Raw genomic sequence first — 20,774 nt, 5'->3', positions numbered from 1 at the left:
TAGCAACCTATGGGGCAACTAGACCTTTCATTTGACACTTATATGCCAGGACTTATTTTAAAAATATCAAAAAATATTGTTTTCAGTATATTCTGAAAATATTTGAGATACAATCAAAAAAGTGGTCAAAGTCACCCCAGTTTACGGTATCAATCATTTGGCTTGCCTTTTGATGACACTTTCACTGTCACTGGACTTGTCTGTTGCTAAATTAAGCATATACACTGTCGAAAAGTCAATAATATTAACAAAACGGTTTGAAATTTTGTTTCTTCCCCTTTCAATTTTCAACATTTTTGAAGGGGGGGGGGGGGGGGTGACATAAAATGAAAATGAAATTTGTATCGGCCTTATTTTACTATCACAAAGATATTTAAAAAAATGTAAAACCCACAAAAAATATCTAAAAATTCCTTTCAGATGTTTTAAAAATAGAAGCTAGAGTCAAGTAAAAAATTATAGATAGAGAAATCTATCATGCATTATTGAACTTGCTTAGCAGCTCGAACAAATTTTACTTGAAAATAAATGAAAATTTTAAATGGTGTTTATTTTCAGCTTCCCTATTGTTGGATAATCCCCAATTCGTTTACCAAATAACGATTTGGAATGGGTGAATAGTTTCTTATTTCTTGAACACGAATGCATCAGTTTTACTGGATTTCGTCTAAATATATTTACAAATTTTTATTAAACTGTTAGAAAAGAAATTCGTGTCAAGTTTCCATTTCTCCACTGGTTTATGAGTCATGAAATCTGCTGCCAAAAATATTAAAAAAATTTCATTGGAAAATTCAACTCTTTTTTGTTCTGGTTCATAATTTGGTATTTATTTTCTAAATTCCTAAACTTGAATTCAAAATAACTTTAACAGGGCTAGTAGCGAACTTGGAGCAAAATAATAGTGACTTTAGTGACTTTTTTCATTAAAATAGTGACCAAATAGAGACTAAATAGTGACCAGATAGTGACCAAAAATATACAAAAGAGGGTTTTGAAATTTATTGTTGAACCATCAATGAATTAAATTTTATCTGAAATTTATGTCTTTAGAACATAGGATGTGCAATGATTTGTTCTCATAGAAAATAACTAAAATCTGTATCAAAATTTCACATTGAAATGGTTGTAATAACACCTTGTTCAATATATTCAAATACAAGTTTTCGAGTTATAAGTGTTAATAGTGTTAATAAGTGTGTACGTGAACGAATTTATGCACCCTCGAATACGCATTGGTGTGTTGGTGGTCTGTCAGTTGTATTTAGTTCTTGATGTGCGATGTAACAAATCCAGAGAGTCGTAGTAAAACGATTTTTGGTCAGTGACTGCCCTTGCACAAAATTCAAATATCTCAAATCATGTGAAGCTAGGCGAGATTTCGTTTATTAAACCATCGAAAAATACAAAGAAACATTCTCTTTGGGGGATCGTTGAAAATTTTGTCGGCCACGATCTGCAAGGATGCCGCAAGTCGTAAAATTGTGACTGTTATGAAGAAGCGTGTCCGGCGAAATGATAACGTTCAGTTTGTAATTCCCACCCATTTGAGTAGAACTATTGAATCGGTCCACAATATTTTGGCCGATTCTTTTAGAAAAAGAGGCTCGATAGAGTGAAAATGATACTTTCACAACTCGCTGTTCGCGAGTTCATTGTTTCTGATGAGAAACTATTTGGCCTCAAGTGTGACTGGTTACACAAAACAATCGAATGTGGGCAACAGCAAGAGACAACATTTCAGAGTTCTAAGGGAGTGTTCCTCGATTGCAGAGTACAGCTCTAGTGATGGTCTCGGGAGCAATTTGCAAGCGAGTAAACTTCCTCTGATTTTCATTTACAAAGACGCCGAATTAAATGCTGTTTATTATAAAACAATAGTTTTGGAAAAAAAACGTTACCCCGTGGCTTCGAAAACTCTTTAGAGCTAATTACTATATGTTCTAGAAAATCTGGGAATCCGTGCCGCCTGTGACAGCTTCGAAAAGCGTTTGAAGTTGGTTAAGCTAACTAAGGGAGGGGTTTTTCAAAATATATGTTCGTTCCGAAAATCTGCAAAAACAATACTAAGCCCGTTTGTCCCATCAATGATTTTCCACGCATATTTAACCCACTTGACATTTTCTTATCAAATTCGTCCCACTAAACACTCGTTTGTTTGATCTGGAGCATGGGACAAATATGCGTAGAACGGGTTATCGTTATGGAATTTCGAAATGGTATCTGGTAAACACCGGTAGGTTCGGATGATTGAAAGCAAAATCCTACGAATTGAGACCTCAACACGACTATGCACAATATAAGCTCGAAATTTTCGAATCCACTTCAACCAGGAGGAACAGTTGATTTGAGACAAGCAAATCAAACTACAAACGTCATTTCACGCACAACACTGTTTTAAGACGCGAGTAGCTTGTAGAATAAACCTTTACATTCCTTTGCAGCTCTTAGACAATTCGTTCGTAACTATTCTGCACTGTTCACTTCGATGAGAAATTTGAAATCTTTGCCTGGCATGAAACTTCTATGATGGAAAAGTTAACAAAAATAACAAACCGAACTGTCCAAATATTCTGTAAATGAGAAGCAAGCTTTCTAAAGTATGTTGCAATACAACAATAGTTAATTTATACATTTAAAGCTAAAAAAGTGACTTTAGTGACCATTTTGTCGTAAAATAATGACTTTAGTGACTTTTTAGCGTAATTAGTGACTTTTTAGTGACTAGGCTCAAAATAGTGACAAAGTCACTAAAAAGTGACTCGCTACTAGCCCTGCTTTAACATTTATTCAGGAGTAAAAAAAAATGCTCGGATAAAATGTGTGTCTCACATATCTCAACCCGTCGCAAATACTCAGTTTTCTTAGTCAAAGTTCCATTCGACAAAAAAAAAATCTGTCGTTTTTTACCAATGATTTTTTTAAGGCTTACAGCCTGCGGCTCTTTCGCCTCATACTATAATTTAGATACTTGCCTAATGAAACCAGTGTTTCATGAATCTCCGTTGGAGATTAATTGACTTCAGTGCCATGCCATTTAGTGTTTTTATAATTGAATTTAATTTGCCAAATTTGTTCCACTTTGATGTCCTTTCTACCCTTGGAGAAAAGCAACGAAAGCAGGAATAAAAATGAAACCAAAAAAAAAACACAAACCATCAAGCGGCCCCATTAGTTTCATCTGCACCGATGCGAACGCCTGGTTATCTCTGCAACCCGTTAAGCATGTGTGCACTGTGCCAGAAACAATTTTGCACCAGCTTTCAAAGCTCAGAAAGCCTTGCCGGAAGGCAAGGCAGGCTTTGTTGGGTGGGCTGTTACGCTGTCGCTGCTTGAAAGTTTCATTTTTATTTTTCCATTTTCTCAACATGCTGTCTTCTAACACCCCGGCCCTTTCCGCCAGTTTGTCCTACTTGGTTGTGCAACAAAACGTAATTTGATTTTATGCTCGAGATAAAAGCATGACGAATGTTATTTCTTTTATTTTTCTGTTGTTGTCCAACCGGGCTGTGCACTCTCGGTTCGAACTTCGCTGGACGTTCAAGTATCGTGTTCTGCTTTTAAAGTTTCCATCCTTTAGTAGTTTCGTTTTACTCTTCCTTTAGTTATCATATTTCTACGGTAGATAGATACATGTCTACTCTTCGCGGTAGTGCAGTTTTATAGCGCTGGACTTTAGTTGAGTTTTTTTCTTTCAGAACATTTCCCACTATACATGAACGACTAGGGTACTAGTTCTATTTCTTCCGAGATTTTTGCAATGAAACGAAGATGTTGTGGCTTTTTGCCTGCGGAGTTTATCCGTCTGCATGCGATAACTGCTGGAGGAAAGCAGTTGCTGTACCTACCCTTGTCAGCACCATTTCATTCGCATTTTTATCTCGGTTTTTCCCTCCTTCCCAAACTGCAACCGTGAACCGTTTGAAAGGCGTTCTTTTCATTATGCTCTCATCTAACTAACTCGGTTTTGTAGCTGTGTTTCAGCTCGTTAGTAGTTTATTTGCAGCGTTCATTCAGTTTTATACCTCTGCAGCAAAACACAATCTTGAAATGTCTCTTTCCAACGTTCGTCGTGTTTGTTCTTGTTGTGGATTTTTTTTTTATTCGTTTATCACCATTTGTGGGGGAACACCAATTGCTTAATTCAGAAAGATAAAAAAGTTCCTGAAGCATTAGGCACACCAACTTAGCAATTTATGACGACAGTCGTTAATTTGGCAACTGACTGACGGAGGTGTGAACCTTTGCCCGGTGTCTACCCGAGCTGTCCCCAATCGCGTGACAAGGGGAAATTCGCACCCGTCACCGCCATCAGTTGGATTTATAGAGCGCAGGACCATTGAAATTGATTGATGCCAAGTGATAGACATCATTCCAACAGCACCATCCACAGCGGATGCGATGCTGTCAGCTGAGGTTGTGAAGTTTCATAGCATATTGGCTTTATCATTACTTTTACTGTAGATGTTAACTTTTACAGCTGATAAATTATATCAAGATATTTCCAAAAAATCTAAAAAGTTTCGATAATGTTATCATGTTTTGAAACTTTTTCTCTTACGTGTTTCGAATTGTGGTGATAAAAACTGTCACACCAAACAAGGGGAATGATTTAATTAGAAAACATTTGTTTTTCGAAATGATCAGAAAGTAACCCCAGATTTCAATCGAACTGTCAAATTGGTTACCATACCGATGGTATAACACCGATAATTGAATGCAATTTCAATTCGGGTTTTTTGAGTGTTTCCAATTGTCGGCATCATGGCCCTCGTTAGGGGATTAGAGATATGAAAACTATATTGTTATGTTATGTTTGTTGGACCAGTTCCAACAACGATTCTGGTTTCTGTCTGGTTCGGCAGCCAAGCTGGCCCCCGTCGTGGCACGTTGTGACAGACAGACAGGAGGACGAACAGCGGAAACACAATCCATTCGTTTTTGTTGCTGCGCTTCCACCCACCGAGCCAAGAAGATGTTATGAATGATGGAGCACTTTATTATCATTATTTACATGGCTACTCGTACGGTGGAAAGCGGATCCTCGATGCCATGGCAAGTATCAATAAATTGTGTCAATTCGGACAAAAAAGAACCCCTTTGTCGTGAATAGCGCAGTTGATCGGATTTCTCCCGGCGAAGGATGATGGTGTGCCATGGCTAGATGGATTGGTCGTTATTTCATTCAATGAATGGGGAGAATGGAAAATCTCTTTTTTCAATTGAAATTGTTATTGATTTTGATAAAGATATAAATAAATTTGAATATAAGTTATATTTTTCAATATTAATTATTACGTTGCTAAAATGGAGTAAATAAATATATATGAAATATCGGGAAAACATTGTTTTTGATCGCAATGAAAATCGAAAGGTTACACTGCTATTTATAATTAAAAACAAGATTATTTGAAGCAAGTAACTAATAATTCTTGAGATCTCATACCTAAACATTGTGTGACATCAATTCCGTGAAATACACAAAAAAAAAATTATTATCACTTTGAAAGATCGAAACCAAGCTTCTAATCACAAGCACTAGAATTTACGAGATTGAAGTTGAAAGTTGGAAGAATGAGAATGTAGCTATCTTGGCATGGTTTAAAATGATTATGTCAATCCATACTGGAAATAACACGACTGCAGAAACAAATCCATAAAAAAGTAAAAACAGTCCAGCCGACTATGAGCCTGCGGCTTTTTGAATACCAAATAAAACAATTGAAATCTTAATAAAATGGTAGCTAAAGATAACCAAATTTTATGTTTTTGTGAAACCGAATCAAAACGTTTGAAATGTTATTGAAAATTAATGGGGACCAGGGAAGATATTAATTTGTATTTCTCAAAACTTGAATTTTGACTGCAAGAAACGCGTAAAGAAGTCATCATTTACCCTTATTAATTTACAGTTCAGAGTGAAAAGGCAAACGATCTGCTTGAAATAATCTTCGAAACGTACATAAAATGTTGTTTGCCAGCAGATTAGTGCAGTTGATTAAAAAATGAAAATCAACTCGAGCTTTCTCGTAACTTTAATACGATTGAGAATAATCAGGGAAAGGTTTGTATCTATGTTCATGTTAAAGGAAACAGTATATCATAGTGATGTATGTGTTTGGAAATTAAAATCGCGAAAGAACCTCTTTTTTCTTGAGCCTATGGTTGATACAAACGAAAAAAAAATTGATTGCCATTCTATTATTCTCTTCACATGAGTAAAAATATGGTAAAGCTTTTCAATTAACTAATAACTCATCAACATACTCATTGAGTAAGCTGTCGTATGGTATACTCGAACAACTCAATTCCGATCAAACTTCAATACCAGAAATATTGAATTTTTGAGAATGGTTGCAGATCTGCCATCAAAACCAAAATAAATAGTGTTCGTGGTTTTTGAGAAATGGAATTTTGAATTGATGCTCTTTGAAATATGAGTCAAACTCATTTATTTTGTGCTGTAAGTCCAAAATGTGGGCTTCCTTTGGATATATTCATTTTTACTAATTCAAAACATAAAAGTATTCCAATTCTGGATTTTCAGGTTTGTAGTCTCAGGAAATAATCTAAACGGTAATTTTCTTTAAAACCGACGTTTCGACCCTGGATTTGATATCTCTAGATCGTTCAAAAAATGCCGCATGAATTTCTTGTTTGTTTGTGATAAACCTATGAATTCAGTCGAATGGATTTTTTTTCCTATTTTCCCTCATAGACATTAAATGAATCCTTTCTTTCCTGTCGAGTGACCAAGTTTTGACGTAGGACTGCGTCTTTGTTTTTTATACTGTGAACCATTCTGTAGAAGAGCGTTTCCATGCTGAATGTCCTAGAAATTCGCAAAAATTTAATTGGCCATTCCTGATTTGAACGGAACTTTGCACACGCATTTGACTGAGCAAACTTAGTATTTTCCACGGCAGGAGGAATTTTTAAGACTCCAGACTAATTTCCTAAAAGGACGTATGCCCTTTGGTATAGGTTTTGTTCAAAGCATTGTAGCTCAGTAACCATTAGTTGGACATAAGAACTGTTCGAGAACGAAATGTAGAGAACTAATAGTGTTTTACAAAAAAATATACAGAAGGAAAAAAAATCTTCCCCTAAACAAAATTTCTCACACTAAATTTTATTTAACAAAAAAAAATGTTTTTTCAATTTTAATCCAAAGAACCTTAACTTTGTGAATACATCCGTTTTTTGAGTTATTTTGAATGTAATTTTAGAAAATTAGAAAATAAAAGATTTTTCAGGATTTTTGTTCGAAGAGGCACGTCTGTTAGTCTGTGATCAAAGGTTCTAGAGAAATGTAAGACGAATTTTAACTCAATTGTTATTTACCAAATTTATTTTTCAATTTCAACATTTGAGATTTGAATTCCAACGATGCAACATAATTTTAATAGTAATTTTAAGTCATAAAGCTTTCGGTGACTTACTTCCTAATGCATCCGTTTTTGAGATATTTAAAAAAAAAAGTTTGAAAATTCTAGATGATTATGAAAATATGCTTTTTGTGAGTTATTCGTGATTTTCCAGCAACAAAAATAGTTTTATTGAAATATACGATCGATATAACACAACTTATTCTTTAACATGAGAAAGATTGGAACAAAGCATTTCTGAAAAGCACACAATGTATGCATCTGCTGTGAAGGTTATTAAAACCGATGTCTTAAAGGAAAACATGCTGTAACAGGGAACCAGCGAAGCAAGCACAACAGCGGAGGGCGGAGCCAAAATGTAGTTTTCATTTTCTACCTGACACACACGCATTGTTTGATGCTCGTCTTCTGATCGGCACGCAACGGATGACGAGCAGCGCCACATAGCGAATATCTTTTTTTTACCGGTTACATGAAGCGTCCGCTATGGCCAGCCAGGCCGATTTTAGAGAAACCTTAAAAAAACACAAAAATCGGCAGTCATATCGTTTGACAAAAGATAATTTTTTCGGATAATTTTTCTGAGGTATGCAACATTCAGCCCAGTGGTTCTCAACCTTTTTGGCCCCGCTGCCCCTTTTACTAAACACAAAGAGGTCTGCGGCCTCCCAAAAGAATTTCAGATACAAGTTTTGCAATACGGGGCTGCGAGGCGTCTCATATCATCCTGTCAGTCCAATTTGTTTCGGAGGAAGGGGCTCTGAATGTTTCTACTCCAACTGCTTGGCAGGGTATGAAATGCTTGCAACCTTGTCGATCATTGACCGATAGTACCCGGAACCGACAGAAACCTGGGACCACGTCTGGTATCTGTGTGTCCTTCGGGACCATGCTCCGGTGAGACAAATTAGTATAATTATCAATAAAATCGAACAACACTGGTCACAAAATTCATAAAATCACTCCAGGAGTTGATTTTCATTTATTTTGAGTACATCTGATAAGTTGTCTCCGGAATGGCCATTCCGGAACAGATTCTCGATCTTGAACATATTTCCGGAGATCAGGATTTACGGGAACCATATGGGAACCAACAGCTTTTCAGGTTCTCCATATTAAAAATAGACAAATTTTCTAATCTTTTGACGGGTCGAGATCCAATATCGATCAAGAGTTAGATGGATTTCATTTTGGTATGTACCCGGGTACCCAGCCGAGCACTTACGGGTATTGAAATTGCCGAATACATAATGGTTGATGTTTAATCACATTTGCAGTGCATGGTTCCCCAACGGTAAAAACAAATGAATTTGCTTCACTTATACGAAATTTATCAAGGTGAAACTCACCGAAAATCTTTTGAAGGTTTAATCTATTGAATCCGATTTTAGAAATTAGTACAAACCTGTGAAAGAATACACTTCCTGTAGTTACGTCGAACTGCAGTATCTGTCGAAATGGTTGTTCGAACTGACTCCATGGATTTTGTAGTCAGCTGATTATTCTAAATCGGAAAATTTTTCAACTCTTTCCAATGTATAGCGATATTTTTCGATAATTGACAACGTGCTAAAAAACGACATACAATAACAATGATGGTGTAATTTTTTTAATGTAAAGAGTAAAATCCCCAGTTTACTTCTCTGTGGTACTCTTTATAGGTGTGTTAAAGTAAACAAGTTGCTAGTTTGAACTACGAATGATTATCCGAATATTGCAAAAAATATATGCATTTATCATGAGAAGGCCAAAGAAATATGTTCATGTTTTATAAATATGTTAAATAGCTTAGCTTCGATGTTTTGCCTGAACTTAATCCACATTTTTTTACTGTTTAATGAAATAGAGCGCGAGCCGAAGTGGTTGGATTTGCAAATTTTCAATCAATTTTTTTAATAATGCTTCACTACTATTGCTTTGAAATGATAATTAGGAATTGCATGATCTTCCGCTGCAGTATTCGAATAAAAGTTTAAACTTGAATAAAACTATGTGCATATGAAAGCACTAACAAACTACAGCACGAAACTGTTAATAGCAAAAGTTTTCGCTTGCAAGTTGCTGTACTCTCTGCATGGTTATAGTGGCATGGTTCCGAATGTTGAAATAGACATTTCACCTGCGCATAACATCGCATCATGTTACTCACTCATCTAAAACCACCCACTTTATTATTAGCTTATTGTTTCCTCGTAGATTTGTTTTTCTTGCATTCACTCGAATAAATCCGATGTACAGCGTAGAGAAAGTATTGTTCGGTATTATCTCGATTAAAGTACATTCAAACATGTTCTAATAATAAACAAAACACTACTCTAGCAACTAATTTGCAGGATTATGCACAAGCACGATTATTCAGCTGAGTAACTAATTCCGTTCTTTTTCCCATTCTCTTTCTCGACCATCTTTTTTTTTCTCTCGCTCCATCGACAAACACCGACCTCGAATCCGGAACCTGGCAATCCTGCACCGAACGACGACCGAGCAGCAGCGGTTTGCGTACCATGGCCACCAGAAGGTAAGAAGTTTTTCGATCCCCCTCCGAGGCGAAACTTTCCCTGAATTAGTCCTGCCAGAGACAGGTAGGGATAGAGAGAGACTAAGCGAGCAAGAGAGTCAGAATCAGATGGAAAAGAATAGTCAGAGCCGGACAGAAACAAACAAATCACTAGAAAAAAAAACAGTGGACTAGGTTTATTTGCTTTACATCTTATTTTATCCCCCGTGGGGAGTTTTATTTTTCTCGTTTTAATTTTCTTCTACTTCGTATATTGATAAAGTGAGGTTTCGCGCAGGGAATAGACCGGAGAACAATTCGATAATAGATTAAGAGTAAGGTGAGATAAAAACAGGATCAAAGTTAGTTGAACAGGTGACAGTTTCTCCTTGTTGTAAACCATTCAAAATTGTACATAGGATTTCTTCCTCGCAGAGCAGGAGCAGTTTTCCTTATGAGCAATCATTGGATTTTTCGATTTATTTTATGAAATTTGTGTAGTTTTTAGCTTTGTATCAATTGATGGAAAATTTGCAGAGAAAAAGTTATAATCCCTTTCGCAGTTTCAAACTGATGGTTGTCTTATTTATCGCCACTGTTGAGCCATTCATTTCTCCCTCCCGTTGAAAAGTCACCCAAGAAAAATATTACATGTCTAAAATTGATGCTGTTTAGCTTGAGTAAGGAAATATAATGGTTTTCCCTGCTTCTGCCAGGATACAGTGGCTTTGGAGGGATTTCACGACAATCTACAAATTTATTTCATCTACAAAAGATTTCACGTATACAAAGTTTCTTATATTACCGATGTCACCAAACTCAAAAAAGTGTTACTAAAAGGATGTTGCCAACTTTCTAGACGAGTTTGCATGAAATCCCTCTCAGACTTGGAGAAGCATATAAGTAAGTCTTCAATCAATTAATTACGTATAGTTGTACGGAAACCACGTTCCCCTGGCATCAAAGAGTGCAAAACAGCATCAATTTTAGCTTTCTACTTCGTGGTTACCCATTCATATGGGTGCTTTTTAGCGTTCTCCTCATTCGTTCCACTCATAGCATTGATAAGACTAATTAAATGATTGCTTTTCCCATATCAAAACTTTCTGCGGTTTGTACTTTCTAGAGATATTGTAATTAAACATGTAACTTCGTATTCTATTACCCTTCTTCCACCAATAAATACACGAACATTTAGGTTATCGCCTGTCGATGGGCGCCTGGCCGTGGTTAGGAGCAACGGCAGCTACCGTCGGTGCCACCGGTGCTCCTACGGCACATCTAGCCGCAGCAGGAGCTCCCACATCGGCCGCTGCCGCCGCCGCAGTAGCGGCTGCAGCTGCATCCAATCCGGCAGCTGCGGCAGCGGCAGCAGCAGCCGCCAACCAGATGCCGAATGCAGCGGCCGCCGCAGCAGCAGCCGCGTCTCCTCTGCTAATAGCCCAGGCTGCCCAGCGCGCTGCGGCTGCCGCCCAACGGCGAAGGTCTGTACCACTCACTAATGCAATCAACGTTTGTGAACGCGTGGCGGGGGTGAAAGCTATACGACTTCCGCCCACTATCGACACCATCGACGCAGTTGCTGCTCAACTTGCTGTGCTAATTTAATATCTCTTTATTCTCACAATCATTTGTCGCGTCTCTATTCGAAATTCGTTTCGATGGAAACGAACGTACTTCGTAATGGAATCACCGTAAGTTCGTTCGTCGTTTTACTGCTACTTGGAGTAAACATCATTCTCGGAAGACTTCTTGCTGATCAAATTGCATCGTAAAATCCACTATTTGTTGAAGTGAAAGGAACCGCTCTACAGAAGGAAACTTTAGTACCAACCACACGAATGGCTTTTCATCTCACTTATTCAATAGAAAAGTTGTTTGTGAGTTTAGCTAAAAGCAAGTCATAAAAACACGAAAATACTGCTTGCTCAGTTTTGTAAGGTTAACAAATCCAAAAATACTTCCTCGCTCCAACCATTGCTCCACTCCACTCGAGCAACAACAGGGCAGCACTAGAAAACTAACCTCACTTTTCTCATCAGGTTCGCTAGCCGAACTTAACGCGTGATTGCGAAACATGTAGAAATAAACTTTTCGCCTCTTGCTCCCACAAACCTCAGATCACCTGAGCTGAGCCACCGAAATGAAATTCGCTGCAGTTTGTTTGTTCGGCTTACTCACAAAAGGAACAATACGCGCGTGCCCCACGAAAAGCGCACCCCTTTCTTTCCGGGACAACCAACCACACGTAAATAAGTGGCGGTCCGAGAAGGGTGGAATTCGCATTTTCTTCCAGTGCCACTCAGCGTCGATCTTCGGGCACCCACTTCATGCGCCGCGGAAGAGTTCTATTTTTACTTCCAAACATTCTGTTTGATGTTCAACTAACCGTATGCGCTTTCGGCGCTCGGAGTCCCGGAATAAAAAACGGAACGGGAAAGGAAAAAACGGTAAATAAAACCCCGCTTTCCTAGAGCCTCTGCTTTAAATACTTTAAATACCTAGCCGTTTCTGGGTATAGTCACTTAGTAGGGTAACAGCACTCGGGAGCGCTTCCAAACGTTGTTCACTGTTGTTTGCTGGACTTGTTGAAACACGGACGGATGAAGGGGACAATCTAGGCTGTCTCCTTTCCGCGTTGCTTTGATCGCGAAAGTGAAAAGTGGCTTTGAAAGAGCCCGGTCACCAGTAAAGGGACATCGTTTCGCGTTCGTTTTATCCCTATCGGCCCCTCAATTCGATGACGGGTCGATATGGAGTAATGGGATTTTAAGAGATTTTTTTTATGTTAGAGGAGGATGCATTCTATGGCCGGCGTGTTTCTGGGAAGCGTCCTTCTTCAAGTTTTATGTTTTCGGGGATTCGAAGTGCGCTGCTTTTGATTTTGAGTGGAATGAGCAGGTTCTGAATGTCTTGGGTTTTATTCATCGGAGTCAGATGGATTTCAAACCAACAAAGTTGTATTTATTTGTGGTGGCCATTTAACTGGAATGAATAACGACAAAAAAATAATTGAGAGTAAGAACCTGTATTTGATTCGAATTGAGATCTATCTTTACAGTGTGAATATTGATCAAATTATGACAAAATACATTTTCGAGATCATGAAATCAAATTAAACATTGTTTAATGTCCACGCAATTCTTAACTAAGATTTGAGTATTTGTAACGAAATTTTTATGAACTTTTTGTAGTTAAATTATACTTTTCAACTCAAATTTTCTAAAAAAAATAATCTCGTTTAAATATTTCTAGATTTTTTATAATGACGAAACTATAACAAAATTAGAAAAAAGTGCCTTATTGGAACAATAAATTGAACAAAACCAAAAAAAACGAATAAGCACATACTCGAATAAAAAAGTATAATAATTGACGTAGAATCCGTAACTTATTATTCATCATGCTCTTCAGTTATATTTGTTGTAGTCCTGATGAGGACCGTTTTAATTGTTCTTGTGGACAAAAATGTGGTAATGGCTGCTTCCAAAAGCGATGGTCACTCACTACGAAAAATACTGACTTCGTTATGCAAAATTCGTCACGCTTCAAAATATTGAAACGATTCGAGGTAGGCGGTCATAGTTTGACTTCACAGCAGCTTCTGGAACTTAAAACAAAATGTTTGTTATTCACAAGCACTTGATTGCCTTTCTTCCAAGCTATAACACAATACAATGTGTTATTCGGTTGCGTGGTTGACGTTTTGCGGAAAGGGTGAAATGACGTAACTTGAAAAAAGGCAGAACCAATTGCATTTAATTCCCCTAAAAAACCAGACAAGAAAAAGTAGGATATTATGTCATTGTGGATATCGTATGCGGCCTGATCATGGCGCAACTCTGCGATAAATAAATGAAATTTGCAATTCAATTAATCGGCCTTTTCACGATTTTTTTTTCAATCTCAAGTTCGACATGTTCTCATTACATTTTATTCAAAATATTTGAATGTCTTAGAGAAGGCGGTTAATTCGACTTCACATTTCGAACTCCATTCTCATGTCTGCCACCGGTCAACGTCATCAGCACGAACAAAATTTTGCTGTTGCCCAGCCGCACGTGTGCAATTTGCAACACGCAACAGCGTAATAAACAATTACTTGGCTGAGAGCACTACATACTTGTTATTTGCTTCCATTCAACATGAGAAGACTTTGATTGTCAACGCCGCAACACGATACAACATATTTTTTGTTGCGTGGTTGTGAGCTCCATCGATCCAGTTTATCTGTTTGCCAACACGAAATGAGATTCTTTTTTCTCATTTTCGTATTACACACGAAATAAAACCCCTTTGCGTCTTGTGAGGGAATGCAAATTCAGCCAAAATCGATTGAGTTTTAATCAAATTTTCCGTAATCTGCTATTGAGAAGATGTGTCAACTTTTGAGGCAGTCCACGCTACTTCCCAAATCGATGCTGATTGATCATTTCCGATTTCGCTGAAACTTTGAACAGTTGTTTTTTTTTCACAAAGAGGTCATTTCCAGTTGCTCACGACTGCTGTTTCAAAAGCACCTATCTGAAAATGATGAATAAAATATTCTATAACAAAAATCCGGTTTGTTTGATTGAAATAGTGGTTTAGTGGTTTCGGTAAAGTTATAACTAATAAAGTTACGGTTGAAAAAAAAAGATATGTATATATATATATATATATATATATATATATATATATATATATATATATATATATATATATATATATATATATATATATATATATATATATATATATATATATATATATATATATATTAGGGTGGGGAAAAATGATCGATTTTCCAGAACCAAGCTTTTTTGGTTCCTTTTGGGGCCCCAAACAACCCTGAACTTACCGGAAGTCGATTGGTTTTGTCTCCGCTTGGCGCATTGCATTTCAAATTTGTATGGAAATTTATATGGGAAAACCTACTTTTTTGCATTTGCCTTTCTAGAGAGCTCAATAATACTCTAATAATGCACTACATTATATTAAAGTATAGTATTAGATGCCTAACAACTTTGCCGAGGACACTGAAGAGCTAGGATGTCCATAAGAAGTGCTATAGCTGTTCAAAGTTGAGTATGTCGATTTAAATGCAGAAAATTTTGTTTGCTGCCAACATTACCATTGTACCGGTGTCAGCAGGAGTCCCATCAGAAGTAACCTGTCGTAACGAGTTTATACACTCAGCTGGATCAAGCAAACAAATTTAGGTCAACATTCTAGGCGTAGGTAGAATCTACAACTCAACTTTGATCAGCTCTAGTACTTTTTTGGGACACCCTAGCACTTTAGTGTCTTCGGCCAAGTTGTTAGGCATCAGAAAACCTACCATTTGAAGTCATGAAACCTTTGGTTTGAGCCATTTTGAGCTCTTTAGAATAGAAAATGCAAAAAAGTTGGTTTTTCCATACAAATCTCCATATAAATTTAAAATGCAATGCGCCAAGCGGAAACAAAACAATATATATAATTGTTTTCCCCAAATTTAACAAAAATTTTACAAGTTGTGAAAAATTATTAAATATTTCAAAAAGTACCTTTTTTAAAAATCAAATTTTTTTACGCATTACAATGTTACAATGTTCACTATAACCCGTCAAAATTTGGTAATGGTAAAATAAAAAACAAAAAAGCTTAAATTTTCAAAAAATAAAATTTTTCTTCGAGCCAAATTGGTTTGTTTGATTTAAGTTATGCAAAGTTGTAACTAGTGTTTTTGTCGTTCCAGAAAAAAAATACACCGTAAGTAAAAAAAATCACTTCTTGAGAAAAAGTTTGAAGAAGAATTACAAATTGAATATCTCTAACAGTCCACTTTTTACAAATCTGTTTTTTTTTTGCTATCTAAACATTGATGCTTTTTTAAAAAAGGCAAAATAAAATATAAAAAAGTATAAACAAAAACATTATTTTTTACCAGTGTTATTTTTTTTCTTTTTTTAATGACCAAACTATTACACTGGTCGATAGAAGAGAAAAAACTGCGATCCTAAAGCTTAAACTGGAAAAAATGAAAAATTATAGCTATTCAACCATTCCTGTGAATTTTGATGCCCCTAGCCACTTCAAAGACGCGTCAAAAGCTCTCACCCACTTCAACGCGAACGTTGACCGTGCGTCTCCATGCACTGTTGAATCGGTGGAGAAGCTAGGTTAACCTTGCTACAGTAGTCTAGGGAACGAGTTTAGGGGGAAAAACTTGGATCCAGAGCTCGATAGTAAAATTCTAGCAAAAAACTCTTCTACAAAAATCTGCAATATGGCATGATGATGTTCGCAATAGATGGTAAATAATTAAATTATGGCTTTCAATCTCTGAAATATTTGAAAGAATTTGTACGCAACAGATGTCATTTGAAAAGCATAGCATAGCTTAAGGCAGGTTTCCTCATCAATCGAACGTGATTTTTATTAATTTTTTTTCAAGATGAAAAAAGTTACTCAAGAACAATCTCAGGGTATGCTTCATTTTTACATACAATTGTTTCAAATTCATTTCAACTTCCTTAGAAATGCGAATGATCTTTTTTTCGTTTAATTTGCTATAATAGACAATTGAGCAATTGATGTTTCTATGGACAAAATATGCCATTTTGAGCTATTGGTTAAATTTTTTGGAAGCTATTGAAAAATGATATTTTAAGAAGGTATAGCATTGATGATTACAAATATTTCTAAAACTTGTTTGATCGGTATGACGTCTTCGGCAAAGTTGTAGATAATAATTCTGTCTTTCCGAAAAAAATATATGCTCTGTTTTTTTTTTTGAAAAAAAGTTAATAGAAAAATTTAAAATCAGTTATCTAAAAAAGCTTATTTATTTTTAAATCTATTTTTTATAAGAACTTCAAAAGATTACCTAGACAATTAAATCGGTTCGATCATAAAGAAAACAAGGAAAAAACTAAACTCGTTCTCTAGAACGCTGTCAAATGGTTAACCTAGCGTCTCCACCGATTGAACAGTGAGAGAAAGCGCACGGTTAACGTTAGCGTTGGAGTGGGTGGGAGTTTTTGAAATGGCTAGAGGCACCAAAATTTACAGGAATGGTTAAATAGCCATAATCTTTCTTTTTTTTTCAGTTTGAGTTTTAGAACCACACCTGTGTTATCTGCAACTTTGTCGTTCAATATGAAGCAAGAGGAGCTAGAAGAAAAGTGTTTTGAATAAAGTTCGTTGTGACAATAAAAAGGCAAAGCCTTGGTGCTACATTCAGATTCGGAATTTGATCTTCTGTTTTTCATACACAGACTTCGCAGCCAACTGTTTAGTGTACAGGACAATTGCGGGGCTAGCGCTACGATACTACTGACACTAACAGTCTCTCCCAAGCCGAGACTCGAACCTACGACGATCGTTCCTTGAGACCATCTGGGAGACTCGTTGTGACAATATCATCTACAATTTTGCTTGTGACAATATTATCTACAATTGTGCTTGAGACACCATTTCTCTGAAAAGTTAGATTTTGTTGCGCTACTAGTGGTGGCAGTTCGAACCAAAACTTATTGTCATTTTCTGAAGCCGTTTATATACTAAATTTCTTCTGAAGATAGTGTGTCAATTAAACCAGTATTTAGAGAGTAAAAGAAAAAAGTTCCCGATTTTGAGCTCTCATCGAATGGAGACATTATTTTACTGTTAATTTCAAATCAAAAATTTTTTTGGAGATCAACTTTCTGAATAAATCCAAACAGTTCAACCTCTTTTTCATTCAAAATATGTTTGCCCTTAATACAGTGTATATTCCAGTGTATTAGTGTTTTTTTTAATTACACTAAGGTCGCTTTTTACGCGGCTTTTTTAACGCGGATTCCGGAATTTACGCGTTTTTTTTACGCGGATTCCGGAATTCACACGGTATTTTTTTTTTGCGCGGATTTCGGTTTCCCTTCACTCGGAATGCAAAATTAACGATGGATTTTTTTACGCGGATTCCGGAATTTACGCGGTTTTTTACGCAATTTTTTTTACGCGGCACGTATCCCCCGCGTAAAAAGCGACTTTAGTGTAGTCTGAGTTTTCTTCTACTCGCTCCTAAACAGTTTTTCTATAAAACCAAAGGTTTATGAGCTTTGAATAAAGTGTATGCTGGAAAACATTCGTGTCTTTTTTTTCCATATCATTATTTTTTTCATTCGTGCTACACCATGATATTTTTTTCAAATTCTTAATGCAGTTTAGCACCAAGGCTTAGCCTTGCTTTGCTTTGAACTAGTCTTATGTATACAATATATATGTATGATAATGTTAACAGAAAGAAAAACCCTGTTGATATCAACTCGAAGTCCACGTACGTTTTGATAATGTACCAGCTATAAGAAGTTCTAGTTTCAGACTATATGTTTTGGCAAGATAGTCAGGCCATAGGCGGACCTTTTTATTTTTAAATAAAATTTTTGCTGTTTGAACGATTGTAAAGAAGTGGTAAAAAAGAAATCCGCCATCACGGTTTCTCACCACAGCATGTTGAATTTCACGAAAACAAGTACCGACGAGTTTTTGCCGGTTTTGTGCCTAAGAAAGGCAACATCCATTATAACTTTTCTCCTGCTAGCGCCGCTACTTGTTAGGCTGTCAAAACCGATTGTGCCAAGTTTGGCACCTAAATGAGCGAACAAATATGTGAAAGGGAAGATTAGCCATAACTTACTCAACTGCTTAAGTAAACTTTACCACCCTGCATCCACATCCATCTCCTGTGTCTGCATGCCCGGAGTGGAAAAGTTTCCGCAAGTTTGCCGCTTATCATGTTACAAATTCGCACCACCGAATCGACAGACCGATTTCCATTCTCCTCGTAAAGGAGATATAACATTCTCCATCGTCACTGGTGGTGTCGGTGTCGGTGATGCGAAGGATTAATGGCATTTAAAATAACGAAATGCGCAGCGGAAATTCTCGACTGCGTTTTTTTTTTTGCGCTCTCAGTTTCCATTAGTTTTTCACTGTCTCACTGCGATGTCGATGAACCTGAAACGTCCCAAACTGAGCGCTGCAGTGTGGCTGAACAGCAAAGAGCTTTCAGGTGTCAAGTGCTTTTTGCTTTTTGTTTTTCGCTATTACTACAAGCCGCAGCAGCAGCGCGATGAGAAACTCCCGTATTCGTTTCGACGTTAAGCTCGAGGATGGTTTTTGCCAACTCAATTGTTTGGATTTAAAGATACAAGGTAAAATTTGAGTTCACCAATGTTGACAGACGGAGCTGGGAAAGACCGGAGATACTTTGCAAAATGGGGAACAATTTGCACGAGGTACAAATTAACAGTTCTCAAACTTTTAATTATTTTGCATACTTTTTACATCAATTGTGTGTTCACCGGAGGTATCGTGACGAGTTTTCTACTTGTACTGTTGTTGTTTTTCTCCTGCCGAGACAATTTATTCTGACGTTTCCTCTTTCCTTTGTATTAATTCCTTTTTCCGATGGAAAACTTTTCACCAGCTTCTCATAATGAGTTTGTATATGCAAAGCAAAATATACAATTTTTTTCGAATTATTAAGTAAGTATAAAAAGAAAACACCAACTATAAGAGTAGGTTATCAGGTCTGAGTTTTCGCCAGTTGTCTTTAATTTTGCTACGAAAGCACTTCTCACATTTAATTAACCACTGTTATGTTTATTTTTTTTTTTTACTTTAATTTCATATTCACACTCTCATCAAAAACAACACTCATTTGCCATCAACCCCAAACCTGAACAAACCGAAAATCACGCTAACTCACCTTGAATAATTTTGCATCATCACTAAACATCGGGGGTTTCTTCCGGATGACTGTAACGCGCATCCACATGTGATGCCCTGTATGTCGTCGTATCTAATTTCTCAACCACGTGCCCACCAAAGTATCGGCAACGGCAGCTAGCGCCGCCGCCGCCATCCGGGCCGCCGGTTCACTGCAGCAACGTCAAGACCTCACCTTAGCTGCCGCCACACAGCTACGGAACGGAACCCTGGCACTTCCGGGTACGGCGGCAGCTTTTGCAGGCCGGTTACCGGTTCCGCTGGCAACCGCAGCGGCACTGCAAGGATTCGCACCGTAAGTAATCTGCTTTGACCGTTTCCTGTTCGTTACCGGTTGGTAGTTAAACAGGTTTGATATAAATTTTTACTTTAATTTCCAACTGCACTGCGTTTTGCGCTCAACCGAAAATAAATTCTTTTAATGATGAACGGAACTAATTAATTATTTTGATATATAATAATCTAATTTAATTACCCAAGAACATATTAAATTTGTGTTGACGGAATGTTATTAAAATTTAATTCAAATTTTGCAGTGAATTAGTTAATTCTTTTACCACAATAAACGATGTTTGCTTAAAAGTTATTTGCAAGTTTAATAGTAATTTCAACAACCGTCCGGACCTAGTAGTATTTATTATTGCATTGATAAAGAGCAAATTGATTTACCGAAGACTTTTTCCAATACTTTTTATCTCGTTAAGTGGAATTTCGAAGCAGTTTTCAACTACACTATATTATCACCATGAAATTTTTATTCAACCTCAATTCGACCTTTATCACTTTAATGAAAAAGCCACTCATTAACCTGCGTCAAAAGGTAATATATGGATGGTGAAGAAAACTTTCCCTTCCAATATCCGGTGTTTTAATGTTAATTCCCAACATTACTCCGTGAAAAGTAACCGACAAATATGGAACCCAAAACGTCAAAAAACATACCCTCTCTACGTTGCTTGTCGGTGAACAACAGCAAACAACACGAGCGAAGGACGCACAATTAAATGCCCAATCACATTCGCAAATACGAACCTGAATTTACATACGACGTATTGTGTATCCTTTTCAGGCAGGTCGATTTTTCACAAGGCGCTGTTTGTCAGTGCTGCGTTGGGTATAACAAATCGAGCACGTACCCAAATTCGGAAAAA

The 20,774-nt window shown here is 36.9% G+C and overlaps 1 protein-coding gene across 13 annotated transcripts in view; it reads left to right on the top strand.

Annotated features, from left to right (window-relative positions):
- Window positions 1-20,774, top strand: part of LOC129723681 (RNA binding protein fox-1 homolog 2-like) — a 523,296-nt gene that overhangs the window by 445,129 nt on the left and 57,393 nt on the right. For 11 of the 13 annotated variants that reach the window (XM_055678035.1, XM_055678034.1, XM_055678032.1 and 8 more), the window contains 2 exons: window positions 9,877-9,906; window positions 11,084-11,369. In XM_055678035.1, the coding sequence (XP_055534010.1) occupies window positions 9,877-9,906; window positions 11,084-11,369 (316 nt within the window). Of the gene's footprint in view, window positions 1-9,876; window positions 9,907-11,083; window positions 11,370-19,725; window positions 19,919-20,774 lie in introns of all 13 variants that reach the window. The other 2 variants (XM_055678042.1, XM_055678040.1) reach the window with 1 other exon arrangement.

This window comes from Wyeomyia smithii, chromosome 2 (assembly GCF_029784165.1).
Source record: "Wyeomyia smithii strain HCP4-BCI-WySm-NY-G18 chromosome 2, ASM2978416v1, whole genome shotgun sequence".
Lineage (NCBI taxonomy): Eukaryota > Metazoa > Arthropoda > Insecta > Diptera > Culicidae > Wyeomyia > Wyeomyia smithii.
Note: the sequence above shows the minus strand (reverse complement) of the source record. Positions and strands in the feature narration are given on the sequence as shown.